Source organism: Thalassophryne amazonica, chromosome 15 (assembly GCF_902500255.1).
Source record: "Thalassophryne amazonica chromosome 15, fThaAma1.1, whole genome shotgun sequence".
Lineage (NCBI taxonomy): Eukaryota > Metazoa > Chordata > Actinopteri > Batrachoidiformes > Batrachoididae > Thalassophryne > Thalassophryne amazonica.
This window is the reverse complement of record NC_047117.1, coordinates 8,217,141-8,233,331: the sequence shown is the minus strand read 5'-3', so window position 1 is coordinate 8,233,331 and position 16,191 is coordinate 8,217,141. Positions and strand designations below refer to the sequence as shown.

Below are 16,191 nucleotides of genomic sequence, written 5' to 3'. Positions count from 1 at the left end.
GGCCTGCAAATAGGTCCGGATCTTAATCCAATTGAAAATCTTTGGTGGAAGTTGAGAAAATGGTCCATGACAAGGCTCCAACCTGCAAAGCTGATCTGGCAACAGCAATCAGAGAAAGTTGGAGCCAGATTGATGAAGAGTAACTGTTTGTCACTCATTAAGTCCCTGCCTCCAGAGACTGCAAGCTGTTATGAAGCCAGAGGTGGTGCAACAAAAGACTATGTGATGTGTGTGGAGCGTTCTTTTGTTTTTCATGATCCATAATTTTTTCTTCAGAATTGAGTGATTCCATACTTTTTTCCCTCTGCTTGGTCTAAAAAAGTAACCGTTACTGACTGCCACAATTTTTTTTTCCCTGATTTCTTATAGTGTTTCTTAAAGCCAAAAGTTGCCATTTGAATGACTTTAGTTTTGTTTCATGTCTGTGATCTGCTTTTTTTCTACAAAATTAAACAACTGAATGAACATCCTCTGAGGCCAGTGATTCCATATTTTTGCCAGGGGTTGTATGTGTACCATATGCAATATTTTGCATTTGTCATGATGCTTTGGTACCATTAGAAAGACTTGTGTCAAACTTGCAGTTACTCGGAGTTACTTGCATTGTGGAACATCAGCTACGACAGCCAGGTGTTGCATTGCCCTGACCACGATCCCACATGCAGACATCTCATTGCTGCAGATCCCAGCAATTGGGAAAAACCAATGGGTTGCCCACATATAGCCTGGCTGTGACAGATAGATGGTTTAGGAGGTAGCAGTGGATCAGTGGGTTGCCAATCAATTGCCAGATTGGTTCTGTCATGTGGTGAAGGTAACTCTCCAAACATATATTCCTGTAGCCGCTCTCAGCTGTAATGATGCTGGACGAAAGTTATCTGAAACCTGCCTCCTTGAGAGAAGCCGCTGAGAGCAGCAAGATCAAGTGGATCTGCGTCATGCAGAATTGAAAGCATCCAAGAAACTGACATCAGAAGACACCTGTGAAGACAGAACGCCTCATTTGCCAGAATGCACATTTCCTCACTCCTAAAATACACAACTGATCCAAACATGGATGCAATTAGAGCACTGGGATGTACCGAACATCACTTGGTCTCACAAGCTCTTCTTCTTGCCCTTTTCTCTCCGTCCTCTTTTAATCTCTATTAACTTCAGGCTCTTTTTATCCACAGACTTCCCGCATTTCTTTTATCTTCCATTTTTCTTTTCTTCCTCACTCCAGACTCCCGCTGAGCTGTGTATCGAGCATCATTCATGGATCTGTCAACTGACTCCTTATTCACAGCCACACACAAAAATACACACATTCAAATGTACCGTTGCATGAACCAGATAAAATCACATTCCCAAGCTGTTGTTTTTTTTTTTTTTTTATCACCTTAGATTTGCCCTGGGCAAATGTTCTTCACACAACACTCCCAATTTTCTGACATAATAGTTGGGTTTTGATCTGAAATGATCACTGTGATAACAAGGAGAAAAAAAGGGAAGGGAGGAAGGAAGGAAGGAAGGAAGGAAGGAAGGAAGGAAGGAAAACAGGCACAGAGGGAGATGGGACAAAAGAATAAAACAATGTGAACTGATGGACTAATGGTGATGAAATTGGAGAGAAAATAGTGCAAAGAGGGAAAATTAAATGAAAAGAGAAATGAGAATGGTGGAATGAGAGAGACTGAGGATGGAAATAAAAAGGACACAAAGGGAGGACATGATAAAAATTGTTTTAGGCCCGCAGAGAGAAGGATGATGTGTACAACCCCTGGCAAAAATTATGGAATCACTGCCTTCGGATGATGTTCATTCAGTTGTTTAATTTTGTGGAAAAAAAAGCAGATCACAGACATGACACAAAACTAAAGTCATTTCAAATGGCAACTTTCTGGCTTTAAGAAACACTATAAGAAATCAAGAAAAAAAGATTGTGACAGTCAGTAACGGTTACTTTTTTAGACCAAGCAGAGGAAAAAAATATGGAATCACTCAATTCTGAGGAATAAATTATGGAATCACCCTGTAAATTTTCATCCCCCAAACTAACACCTGCATCATATCAGATCTGCTCGTTGACATTGACCCTATGTGTCTTTTTGCAAGGAAGTGACATGTTTAGCCGCATGTTCTCCTTGAATTGCTGGCTGTCTGAGTGGTGTCCAAAAAATGAGGTGGGCTTCATAGATAATTGGCAAAGCTTCTGGGGAAAACCTGGTCTTGTTAGGAGAGACGGCATCCATCCCACTTTGGATGGAGCAGCTCTCATTTCTAGAAATCTGGCCAATTTTCTTAAATCCTCCAAACCGTGACTATCCAGGGTTGGGACCAGGAAGCAGAGTTGTAGTCTTACACACCTCTCTGCAGCTTCTCTCCCCCTGCCATCCCCTCATTACCCCATCCCCGTAGAGACGGTGTCTGCTCCCAGACCACCAATAACCAGCAAAAATCTATTTAAGCATAAAAATTCAAAAAGAAAAAATAATATAGCACCTTCAACTGCACCACAGACTAAAACAGTTAAATGTGGTCTATTAAACATTAGGTCTCTCTCTTCTAAGTCCCTGTTAGTAAATGATATAATAATTGATCAACATATTGATTTATTCTGCCTTACAGAAACCTGGTTACAGCAGGATGAATATGTTAATTTAAATGAGTCAACACCCCCGAGTCACACTAACTGTCAGAATGCTCGTAGCACGGGCCGGGGCGGAGGATTAGCAGCAATCTTCCATTCCAGCTTATTAATTAATCAAAAACCCAGACAGAGCTTTAATTCATTTGAAAGCTTGACTCTTAGTCTTGTCCATCCAAATTGGAAGTCCCAAAACCAGTTTTATTTGTTATTATCTATCGTCCACCTGGTCGTTACTGTGAGTTTCTCTGTGAATTTTCAGACCTTTTGTCTGACTTAGTGCTTAGCTCAGATAAGATAATTATAATGGGCGATTTTAACATCCACACAGATGCTGAGAATGACAGCCTCAACACTGCATTTAATCTATTATTAGACTCTATTGGCTTTGCTCAAAATGTAAATGAGTCCACCCACCACTTTAATCATACCTTAGATCTTGTTCTGACTTATGGTATGGAAATAGAAGACTTAACAGTATTCCCTGAAAACTCCCTTCTGTCTGATCATTTCTTAATAACATTTACATATACTCTGATGGACTACCCAGCAGTGGGGAATAAGTTTCATTACACTAGAAGTCTTTCAGAAAGCGCTGTAACTAGGTTTAAGGATATGATTCCTTCTTTATGTTCTCTAATGCCATATACCAACACAGTGCAGAGTAGCTACCTAAACTCTGTAAGTGAGATAGAGTATCTCGTCAATAGTTTTACATCCTCATTGAAGACAACTTTGGATGCTGTAGAGAGCTTTAAATCAGAAGTGCCTGACTCCGTGGTATAACTCACAAACTCGTAGCTTAAAGCAGATAACCCGTAAGTTGGAGAGGAAATGGCGTCTCACTAATTTAGAAGATCTTCACTTAGCCTGGAAAAAGAGTCTGTTGCTCTATAAAAAAGCCCTCCGTAAAGCTAGGACATCTTTCTACTCATCACTAAGTGAAGAAAATAAGAACAACCCCAGGTTTGTTTTCAGCACTGTAGCCAGGCTGACAAAGAGTCAGAGCTCTATTGAGCTGAGTATTCCATTAACTTTAACTAGTAATGACTTCATGACTTTCTTTGCTAACAAAATTTTAACTATTAGAGAAAAAATTACTCATAACCATCCCAAAGACGTATCGTTATCTTTGGCTGCTTTCAGTGATGCCGGTATTTGGTTAGACTCTTTCTCTCCGATTGTTCTGTCTGACGGTATTGCTTAAATTTTCATTGTTACGCAGATGATACCCAGCTTTATCTATCCATGAAGCCAGAGGACACACACCAATTAGCTAAACTGCAGGAAACTGGAGTCAACGTCTGTGACCGAACTGTAAGAAACCGCCTAAAGGAAATGGGATTTACATATAGAAAAGCTAAACAAAAGCCATCATTAACACCTAAACAGAAAAAAAAACAAGGTTACAATAGGCTAAGGAAAAGCAATCATGGACTGTGGATGACTGGATGAAAGTCATATTCAGTGATGAATTTCGAATCTGCATTAGGCAAGGTGATGATGCTGGAACTTTTGTTTGGTGCCGTTCCAATGAGATTTATAAAGATGACTGCCTGAAGAGAACATGTAAATTTCCACAGTCATTGATGATATGGGGCTGCATGTCAGGTAAAGGCACTGGGGAGATGGCTGTCATTACATCATCAATAAATGCACAAGTTTATGTTGATATTTTGGACAATTGAAAGGATGTTTGGGGATGATTAAATCATTTTTCAAGATGATAATGCATCTTGCCATAGAGCAAAAACTGTGAAAACATTCAATCAATCAATTGTTTGTTATATAGCGCCAAATCACAACAAACAGTTGCCCCAAGGCGCTTTATATTGTAAGGCAAGGCCATACAATAATTATGTAAAACCCCAACGGTCAAAACGACCCCTGTGAGCAAGCACTTGGCTACAGTGGGAAGGAAAAACTCCCTTTTAACGGGAAGAAACCTCCAGCAGAACCAGGCTCAGTCTTCTGCTGGGACTGGTTGGGGCTGAGGGAGAGAACCATATATAAAATTGGCCAGATTTCTAGAGATGAGAGCTGCTCCATTCAAAGTGGGATGGATGCCGTCTCTCCTAACAAGACCAGGTTTCCCCCAGAAGCTTTGCCAATTATCTATGAAGCCCACCTCATTTTTTGGACACCACTCAGACAGCCAGCAATTCAAGGAGAACATGCGGCTAAACATGTCACTCCCGGTCCAACTGGGGAGGGGCCCAGAGAAAACTGCAGAGTCCGACATTGTTTGTGCAAAGTTACACACCGATTCAATGTTAATTTTAGTGACCACCGATTGGCGTAACTGGGTGTCATTACTGCCGACGTGAATTACAATCTTACCAAATTTACGCTTAGCCTTAGCCAGCAGTTTCAAATTTCCTTCAGTGTCGCCTGCTCTAGCCCCCAGAAGACATTTGACTATGGTTGCTGGTGTCGCTAACTTCACATTTCTCAAAACAGAGTCACCAATAACCAGAGTTTGTTCCTCGGTGGGTGTGTCGCCGAGTGGGGAAAAACAGTTAGAAATGTAAATGGGTTGGTGGTGTACAGGGGGCTTCTGTTTAGAACTACGCTTCTTCCTCACAGTCACCCAGCCGGCCTGCTTTCCTGGCTGCTCGGGATCTGCTGGGGGACAGCTAACGATGGGTAAGCTACCTTGGTCCGCACCAACTACAGGGGCGTGGCTAGCTGTAGGATTTTCCAAGGTGTGGAGCCGAGTCTCCAATTCGGCCAGCCTGGCCTCCAAAACTACGAATAAGCTACACTTATTACAAGTACCATTACTGCTAAAGGAGACCGAGGAATAACTAAACATTTCACACCCAGTGCAGAAAAGTGGGGGAGAGACAGGAGAAGCCACCATGCTAAACCGGGTAAGAGCTAATAGCTGCGCTAAGCTAGCGGATTACTAAAAACACACAAAGTGGATAATGTGAAAATAATTTAGAGGTGATTCAGCAGAGAGAGTGCTTTAGTTAAGGCACGTGAAGATTACACTGTGAAACAAATCGTTATCTAGTTATCTAGATCAATCTAACTACGCAGATTAAACAGCTAACAGATACAGCAAAACACCGCTGTGCTCCGGAACAGGTAGTGATACAATACCGCAGTGAGAGCCAACCACCAGTAGAGGTCAAGGGAGTAGAGCAAAGGGAGATCACCCTCTGAACTCCTCAGCGATAATCTGTTTTCAGTTGTTTGGTAGTTTGTCACAAAATGAGTTGATCTCAGCTTTTTTTAATCCGATAAACATTCGGTTGCTGTTGGAGTGCTGATGCTGAACCATATGTGTCAGGAAAGCAAAACTAAGCTAAAAGTGTGATAAAGCAGCAGAGCTGGCTGATCTTTCAGTGAGCGAGCAAAATTCCTTCTCATGGCACACAGTCCTCTCATTCATTGTTAATAAAAGTATTGATTAGTGGATTCAATATTTTATATTTGGGTTATAGCTGGAAGAAAATTGTGGGTTTTGTGCTCCCATCCACATAAGCTCATTGCCTTTCACACGTAGTCAGACTCTCACTTTGTCTTCAACACTCAAACAGAACACACACACACACACACACACACACACACACACACTCGTCTAATTGCGTTTCAGTGGCTCCAGCAGAGTGTGACTATAAATATTTGATAGGATCAGTGAGGGTGCTGAATGGGTGCTGGGACCCGCTGCCTCCCTTTCAGTCTTGGAAGCTGTGGCATGAAAAACAACCAGGCTGAGCACTTTTTTTTTTTTTTACTTTGGATCAGTGAAATCCAGGACAACCTTCAAACACAACACAGACGTAAACACACATGGACACACAAACTGATAGATGCCTATGCGGCTCATCCACGTTCCTCCTCACTGCCATTCACATGGAGTCCAGAAGCCTCACAGTCACGACTGATCTCCCTGTGAGCTTCTGACATCAAATGCGTTGATTATAAGAGCCAGTGGCAGTGAAGGCTTGCTCTCCACATAGCGGGTTAAATGGCTCATGCTGGAACCTTGGCAGTGTTGGGACTTCTTGCAGGATGTATTGGTAATTATCACAAAGACAATACTGTGTAAACGTTTTATGGCCCATTCACACTCTGACAATTAGCCCGGCGTTTGCTGATGGAGAGTGAAAAGTTGCTTACCGTTGACTAGCGCAGATTTTATCATAAAACTACATTATCAGATTTATGTTTTCAGATTTTTAAAGCCATTTTATAATTGGTCATCTGCAACTGTCATTCCATGTGCCATAGAAATATTTTTTTAACTTGAAAATAACGTCACTGCTGTTTCTGGGTCTCTGGATTAAAAAGTCTGGACCAGAAGGACATCAAGATTCTTGCAAACTTAAACACACTTTGAGGAGTTTAAAAACTGACCAGCAATAACCTAAAAACACTGTTGGAATATGTTATGCTGCTTGTCCTAACAGGTTGGTTCCTTCTTCATGATCAACTTGTGCCTCGTGGTCATTGCCACCCAATTCTCAGAGACTAAGCAGAGGGAGCACCAGCTGATGCAGGAGCAGCGGGCGCAGTGCTCATCCTCCTCCACCCTGGCCAGTCAACCTGGGGACTGTTATGAGGAGCTCTTTCAGCTGGTGTGCCACATCCTCCGCAAGGCCAGGAGGCAGACTGTCTCCTTTTTTAACAACCTGCGAGGAAAACCTCGTGGTTTCCACGGCGTTGGAAGAGGCAGACGAGGAGGAGATGGGAGGGAAGGAAAGGCCAATGGGAGGGGTGGATGTGAAATGAGGGCAGCGGTGAGACGTGGTATGTAACATGAACATTGTTCAGTGGATGTAAGTAAAGAAAACAATGAGTAGGTTACAGACTGCCTCCATGTGTACATTTCAGGCGCATCCTGCCCTCACCACAACCAACCTATCTCTGCTTCACATGCTGGACCCTTGGCGGTGACCCCCACCTCTGCCACTGATGGCTGTCAGCAGTGTGCCACAGCCATGTTGGCCTCTGATGGTGTTAGACCAGTTTGCAGTGCAGTCACCAAGGAAGCAGAGAAGGGCAGTGTGGATGAAATGGACAAGGAGGACTTGCGGTCTAGTGGTAAGGAGAAGAGTACCAAGGGTGAGGAGGGTGCAGACACCTCCAGGGGGTGTAATCCTAAACAACAATGCAAGGAGCTATGGCACGCCATAAGGAAGAAACTGTGGGGCATTGTGGAGAGCAAGTACTTCAACAGAGGAATAATGATTGCCATCTTGATCAACACCATCAGCATGGGCATCGAGCACCATGAGCAGGTAAAGACACATTCCTCTCTATTGACTACATATCACTGCAATATTTTCTGTCTATGTGATATTTTCTTTACATCCACATTTTGTGGGAACACATGCATGAGTCCTGCATATCTGTTAAAGGAGGTTTGATCTAATTTGGGCCAAACTTCCAATGACTGGCCCACCCAAGGATAAAGTTATTTGGTTTTCAAAAATATCTGATAAAGTTCAAAGTCACCAGAGGAGGATCTGGAGTGGGGTTGAGGTCTTGAGCCACTGGCTAAAGGTGTGATAAACTATGGGAAAGGTCTTGCATAAACATGGTGAATACTGCTGCAGGCAGAAGTAAAAGATTTCCAGCGTTTAAAATTAGGGATGCACCGATCCTGACACCAGTATTGGTTATCCGCCATATACTGTATTCATTTACTTGTAATCAAAAAACTCCAATACTATGACACCGATACCCTCTTACAGCAGTGTGAAGTCAACCTCTCAATGAGGGATTTTCATGAACACGCTCTGTAATTTCTGGACTATAAACTGCTACATTTTTCATATGTTTTGAACACTGCGCATTAAACAATGATGCGGCTAATTTATTGATTTTTACAGGCTTTCATGTAATTTACTCATAAGTCAAAATGCTTCCATCAATGCTGTGTATTGATTGGCTGAAAGCTGCGGTCGTCATGCAGAGTAAATTCACACATGGAGTAAATATAAAGTCTTACCTGTTTTTTTTCAGTGGAATTCATCATCACATGATCCTGAAGAGAAATTATGCACGTAAAGCTTCCTGAGTTTGGAAACAACATATGAAAATACTTTAATTCCTTGTCATGGCCGAAAAAAGTTCCTCTGTGACTTTGGCACTTTGCGCAACAGTTGCTCCGTTAGATCACGGCTTCAGCTGCGGAGATTGTACATCAGGTTGTTGAGTTGCAGCCTTTGATGTGGCTGTCCAGGCCAATGGGAGACCGGCTCAGTCCGCTTCAGGTGTAATGTGGCTGTTGGATGTCTGTGGCGGTGCATTCGAAACCTTTGCTCCCCTCCATGTGCCCACTTTTGCGCCATAAGTTGAGTCACTGCATCTTGTTAATGTCTCAGTTACTACAGTCATCAGGTGATTTTGTCTGCATGCAATGAAATTATCCCATGGTCCACAAAGAAAAAAGAAAAAATACATGTCACTCATGGGATTCCAACCTGCGCTTTCCAACAGCTCTGATTGCCAGTCAGAAACTTTACCAGTGAGCTGTCATCACTGGCCTGTGGAAGGTGCAGTAAAATGCCTGATACTAGGAAGGACATGGACGTATTTAAAAATGAATAAATAAAACCACACACCATATAAAAACATTGCATTTTATTGAGTCCCTCTTATCAAGCGGGCAATACAATTATGATCCATCTGTTCCTCTGTAGATGACCCATGGTCACAGATGTTCAGTCATGAAATGACATGAATGAGAAGCATTTCGCTCTCATCATGTCCACATCTGCTGGCGTGTGTCCAGCCGGCCCGCATGCATGTCCTGCCTGACACTTGTGTCTTGTGGATGGCGTGCCACAGGACTGACACTGTGTCATGTGGAACAGAACTCACATGGGTGACGTGACAGTCAGATCGCCACTGCGTGTTATGATCTGACAGTCTGTTTCAACCTGGGGGCAGCCTGTCAATGTGCACTCCATGCGTGCGCTCGCTGCAGCCCGCCACAACAGCGATATATGTTTTTATTTATGTCCATGTGATGACAGCAAACAGACACATGCAAGTCACAGTGGGCAGTTACTCCATGCCCGTCCAAACACAGTATGTGTTGTCCAGCTGGGATGTCCAGAACGACAGATCTCCACAGCTGCTTCTGTCTGCAGACACACCTCCTGTCAGTTTAGCACACACACCAAACCCACACTCATGGGGCACTTAGACAAATTTCACTGCCAGCACAACAGTGATTGTCTGCTGACTGCTGTCATGTTAATAGTACAACAAATGGCCACACATTTTCTAAGTGCCATGTGAGCGGTGTTAGATGTTTGTGCGTGTCACCTGGAATTTGGTCGACACCTCCTGCGAGAGGGTTCGATGGGCTCGCACAGCGCACACTCTGTCTTTCAGCTGCCGGTGTGCGCAAATAGTTGTAGCCACAGGTGTATGAGGTGTTTGACGCAGCTATGATTCTACATGTTTTGCATACGATTCCTGCTTCATGTGCACTTTATGCGCAAATCAACCACATTCGTGTGAAGAGGCCCTTATGGTTTTGAGCATTATTTAGATGACAATGAGGGAGACAAAACCTTGGAGGAAAACTGTCTGACAACAGTGACGATATTGGCAGAGTTCAGAACACAGAATGGTGATTATAAAATTAATAAATAAATACTGCAGGCGATTTTGGCATGAGGGTGATACTTTTTTTGCCAGCTCTTTGATTACAGTTAATGTACTGTACGTTAACAGCATACGGAGCCCTGGAAGTATCAGGGCAAAATGTTTTGCATATGGAGAGAATGTGCCCACATTTTACTACATTGTGTGCTCATTTTATAATACTGTGTGCATGTTTTACTACATTATGTGCTCATTTTAATTATAATTGTGTGCACATTTTCTCATATTATCTGCTCATTTTACTTACTGTGCACACGTTTTATTATATTGTGTGCACATTTTACTATATTGTGCAGTCATTTTAGTACATTATGTGCATGTTATTAAATATTAAAACCATTCACACAAGGAGTAAACATGTAGTCTTACCTGTCTGTTTCAGCTAGATCATAGTCTGAAAATAATTTAATCCATTGTCCTGGCTGAAGAAAAGTCCATGATGGCGCGAGCCCATGTTGTACCGATCCGTGACCAGCATGGTCAACTACAGGTGTAATCTGTTCATTGCATCTGCGGCTGATGGATCGAGTCTCTCCTGTTTACACTGCAAGTTGAGACTGTGGACAAGCCACAGACACCATGCAAGTGCGCTCGTCAGTAAAAGTGGTCCACCTGCCAATCAAAAGGATTCTGTCAGTAAAAATTAACCCTTCTGACACGTATTAAAAATGTGCATCACTGACCTGAACCACTTGGTGGAAACGGGGCTGTCAGTAACCTGTAAAAATCCATAAAACAATCCATAAATTAATGGGACTATTAGGATAATGGATCACTTCCTTTTTCTTTTTCAATGTTGGGAGTCACGGGGAAGTTCCTGGTTTTTAGTGGCGTGCAGTTCAAAATCCAAATATTTCTCTCTTCAGTAAATATGCACCAGCAAAGGATAAATTTCAAACTGTTGCTTATTTTAGTCTTAAATACTCAAAAAAAAAAAAATACATATCTTGTTACCTACACTTTAAAGGACAATTTGTTGTAGTCATAAAGAGATGTTACATGATTTAAGTGAAATGTTTGTGAATTAAAACAAAGCTAATGATATTGGTAGCAGTTACAGTCAAAAAGTATGGAACAACCGATGAATAAAACATGTTTTCAAAGTCATCATAAAACTGTTATGGTATCATTTAATATTCGTACCGGTACTCGGTATCAAGTACCCAAATGTATGTACTCATTCTTGTACTCAGTCTGGAAAAACTGCATCACTATTTAAAATAAAAAATTGTTTACAAACAATGACTACACAGTCAGAATTTAGCTTCCTAGATGGCTGTCAAATGCAGGAAAAAGGCTATACATTTTGAAAATATTCAGTCAGGGAAAAAAGGTGGTGGGCATGCCCTCAGACCCCCTAGTACAGTAATCTCCCACCACCTGAATCTAGGTCTACTCCTGGTCATACGCCAAGGTTAACATTTTGGCCTTGTGTGTATGCCCCCAGATGTGAGTTGACCTTGGCATCATAATTCTATGTTTTCTGGGAATAAATGTTTATTGGCCTGATACTTTAACCTGATATACAAACTGCTGGACACTTGGAGGATGTGAGCCAGGCCAGCCAAGCACAAAAAAGTAATGTGTCACACTAACTCCAGTTATTTGTTGTTTAAGAACCCCCCCCACTGCCCCACGATGTCTGTATGTCGCTGTGTTGAACTCTCTCTCTCTCTGTCTTTCTTTGTACCATTGCCCACTTACTTCTTCCAAAGTCACAGCAGTAGGCCGCTTGTCTTTGAGGAGCCAGCTAAGAATAGAGACAGAGAGAATTTGCTGTTTTAATGGGGAGAAAATGTTGAGCCGCATGCCACTGTTTAGCAAACTGGAGTCATGCCTCAGTCTCTTTGAACAGTGATATCACAGCCTTATTCTGCCTCAGTGCTCTGATCCTGATCCTACTTCCACTTGTTTCCTCGTGTGCTCACTCAGCCTGTTGATTAAACACACAGTCACTGTGGGAAACTGTTGCCAGCCAAGTGATTTTTTTAATTTTTTTTATGTATATGATGTGGCAGATACAGTCCTAATCAAATTTTTGTCATCCCTGAAAAAGAATCACATAATCCTGGACAACTACGGATAAACTAATGTAACCTACTGTGATTTAAGTGTTTGATAAAATGCTCCAATGTAGCTCATTTGATACATTTAGAGCATATAGCATCCCTGAGAATGTAACAAATTTAATTAAATCATTTTTACAAAATTGTAAACAGAGTGGTTATTCAAAGGATATTTTCGGACTAGATCTATGTATTGGTACCCCACAGGGATATGTAATGGGGCCTCTTTTATTTGTGCTTTACATTAACAACCTTCCTAAAACATTAAGTATGGCTCATTAATATTCACCTTGCAGATGATACTGAAATGTTTAAACCTTCTTATCATATAAGTGAAAGTGTTGATATTCAAACTGGTCTCAGTGAAATCTTCAACTTGAATGAAATTTCAATGTTAAAACTACATCCAGACAGATAACAGTGTCTAGAAATCTAAAAAAAAAAAAAAAAAAAACACTTTTTCATTACAAATGTGGTAACAATGGAAATGTTCTTCATGAAGTTTCAAAGAAAAGGGGTATTTGTGTAATTATAGTAGATGGCAAATGTAGTTTTGAACATCACAGTAATGACAAAATCAATAAGGCTAATACTTTGAATAATTCAAATGACATTTTATTATACAGATCTCGTAATTTTTAAGCTGAGGTATGAAGCACTTGTTTGACCACATTTAAAATTCACTGATTTTGGGCACCACACAAAAACAAGCAAACAAACAAAAAACAAATATATTCTCCTGCAAAATTTACAGAGTAGGGCAGCAAAATTAATTCCAGGATTTAAGGATTGTACACACCCATGTTTGAGAAAATTACAACTGCCATCACTGGCTTATAGGACACTTAGGGGACATGATAAACCTCTGAGATCCTCAGTGGGAAATATGATCCAGAAGTTTCATCATTTGTTCCATAACAACATAAGTCATAGAATGGATTATGCCAAAACGTATCATTATAAAACTGTTGAACCATTGCCATTATAAAAACCCAGACCATCGATATAGTAGTTTTAAGAAGCAAATAGACAAATTGTGGAGGACTTCATCATTACGATACAACTCCAATGTGTAGTATACACAACAGTCCTCCACTCAGCCTCACAGTCTGGACATTTGGACACTTGCAGTGGAGTTACTGGACAAAAACCCAACAGCAGAGGCCACCAGCTGAGCCTACAATCAGGAACCATCATAGATAGGTTGATTGTAGACAACTGTTTAATTTGCACATATTTCTGAATATATTCTGAATTATGAGACAATTAATAAGGTAACCAACTTTCACCTGGCTGCAGCAGATGGATGGTAATTTTTGAGAAGCGGAAATGGACTGGTTGGCTGGAACCTGGTGCATTTCTATAGTTTGGAGGATGGGGTGATGAGAGGCACCAGGAAATCCTCCCAGACTAGATTTAACTTGAATGTTAGGATTGGAAGATAATAGTTTCGGCAATATCCATCTGAAGCAGGCACGTACATTCTAGCTATCTTCTGCATTTCCTTTACTTAAATCGTTTTGGTTTTCAAATGGTTTTGCACTTTACAAGTATGTACTGTTAATTTTTCTAAAGCAAATGTGAGTTCTCAGTGTGACATCATATTCCTACACTTACTTTATTTCATGCATCAGCTGACCGGAAAACACAAGTCTTTAGATCTGTTCCCAGGTCTGCAGTAATGAGACGGCAGTAATGGATCTCTGGGGACCGCTGGCGCTGTTCGACTGGTCTGCAAACAGCGGTCAGCTGTCATAATGCTACAGCCGCTGGTGGGCATGCATCATTAGCCTGTGTTTTTGCACTGCTAAACACTCATTAGCACTGACAAACATGCACACAGGCACAAGAACAAAGAGAACGCACAGCGCCCATCGAGTGTGGGATGTTGAAATGTCAGAAGCGTCGTTGCTGACGTTACAGGGGAGCTCTGCGGAATAGAGATGTACTGCAAATCATGATTGTGCCAAATTTAGCTCTTTGTGTCTTTGTGGATGTTTTCTTCCTTATACTGAGCAAAACCAGACAGAAAAAGAGCAAAAAGTGTGACAGAAATAAAAGCAGTGGCGTAGAAAGATGAAATGATGAACACTGATGCATATAAACAGTGTGAATGACAGCAAGTCAGAAAATATCAGGCACAACATGTAATACACTTCAACATTTGTGACTGATTGTTGGTGAGGAGATTTGTACTCATGATGACATTTTCAGTGAACAATATGCTCAGTAAGATATTAATGAGTTTTTCTTCCAGCTCTGACTTTATTAAAACACACACCTCTAGTCACGCAGCAAAATATGTGTGCCACAAGCAGATAGCTAGCTGGTTACTAGCCAGCATTGCAGCATAGCCTTCATGGAGTATATGTCTGTTTATTCAGAAGGAGCCCGTGAACGAGAGAGCCAGTAAGGTAGTGTGCTGGAAATCAAAAGCCAGTGAACGAGAGAGCCAGTGAGGTAGTGCACTGGAAATAGATTGCCAGTGAACGAGAGCCAGTGAGGTAGCGCAATGGAAATCAAAAGCCAGTGAACGAGAGAGAGAGTGAGGTAGTGCACTGGAAATCAAGAGCCAGTGAACGAGAGAGCCAGTGAGGTAGCGCAATGGAAATCAAGAGCCAGTGAATGAGAGAGCCAGTGAGGTAGCACAATGGAAATCAAGAGCCAGTGAGGTAGCACAATGGAAATCAAAAGCCAGTGATCAAAAGAGCCTGTGAGGTAGCGCACAGCCAGTGAATGAGAGAGCCAATGAGGTAATGCACTGGAAGCAAGAGCCAGTCAGCATGTGCACTAAAAAGGAAGAACCAGTAAATAAGAGAGCCAGTGAATGGGTGCACTGTAAAAGAAGAGCCAATGAACGAGCACACCGTAAATGAAGACTTTGTGAATGAGTGTGTTGTAAAGGCAGAACCAGTAGATGAGCGAGCCCGTGAGCAAGTACACTAGAAAGGAAGAGCCACTTTACGTGTGCACTGTAAAGGAAAGAGCCAGTGACCAAGTGCAGTGGAAATGAAGAGCCAGTGAGTGGGAGCACTGTAAAGGAAGAGCCAACAAACAAGCAAGCCAATGAGTTTACTGAAAACATTTTTTCATTTGACTTTTGGGTGTTATTTTATACTGTTCTTTCCCACCGGATCACTTATTCCCGACTTGTTGGATGCAAGATGTGCTTTTGCTCTGTTTTCGCTCTCTAGCATTTCATTCCATTCATCACAGAGTGAAGCATACTGCTCTTCTGTGCAGTGCATTGCTCATTTGGACTTTCTCCTCTTTAATCATCTTATTTCTTATTTCAATAAATTACTCCCATGAACTGGAATGCCAGTGAATAAAAAGAGAATTCAATGGTTAATCTCATACATATCTCGTAGATTAGAAAGGATGCTTTGCCAGAACGTCACATCTTTGCACAGAACATCACTTGTCACTTTGGGTCCATCGATTTCATGGTACAGCTTTTGTCATCTTCAGCTGTGGGTTATATGGAATAGCTGAATGAAAACCGTTGTTTGGTCTCAGCACCTCGTGCACCATCTTGCAGCACTCTGGTGTTTATAGGACTTTTAATGCTGGGGTTAGAGTAACTTTAGAGTTAAGCTGATAAAGAGTTAGGCTAATGTTAGCATTAGGTTAATGTTTTTTGTGCAGTCTGGGTTAAGTTCAGTTATGGTTAATTTAAGGTTAGGCGTTGGGTTAATGTTAGTAGGTATAGGTTATTGTAAAGAGTTGGACTAATGTTTGAGGATAGGTTCAGGTTGGAGGTTAGGGCTAGTTTATGTTTGTGTTAATGTTAGGTTTAGAGACGGGTTGGGGGTGCGGCTAAGGTTTAGTTAAGGTTGGAGAATAAATGAAGGCTGGGGT

The 16,191-nt window shown here is 41.7% G+C and overlaps 1 protein-coding gene and 1 long non-coding RNA gene across 2 annotated transcripts in view; one reads left to right on the top strand and one right to left on the bottom strand.

Moving 5' to 3' along the window:
• The window catches only part of LOC117525795 (voltage-dependent T-type calcium channel subunit alpha-1I-like), a 364,422-nt gene that overhangs the window by 166,179 nt on the left and 182,052 nt on the right, over positions 1-16,191 (top strand). The window contains exons 8-9 of the mRNA XM_034187733.1: positions 7,051-7,390; positions 7,475-7,881. Of these exons, the coding sequence (XP_034043624.1) occupies positions 7,051-7,390; positions 7,475-7,881 (747 nt within the window). The remainder of the gene's footprint in view (positions 1-7,050; positions 7,391-7,474; positions 7,882-16,191) is intronic.
• LOC117525798 overlaps positions 6,695-16,191 on the bottom strand; it is a 13,792-nt gene continuing 4,295 nt past the window's right edge. Inside the window, exons 3-4 of the long non-coding RNA XR_004565148.1 lie at positions 13,427-13,431; positions 6,695-6,766 (exon numbers count right to left, since the gene is read on the bottom strand). This is a non-coding gene — a long non-coding RNA (uncharacterized LOC117525798). The remainder of the gene's footprint in view (positions 6,767-13,426; positions 13,432-16,191) is intronic.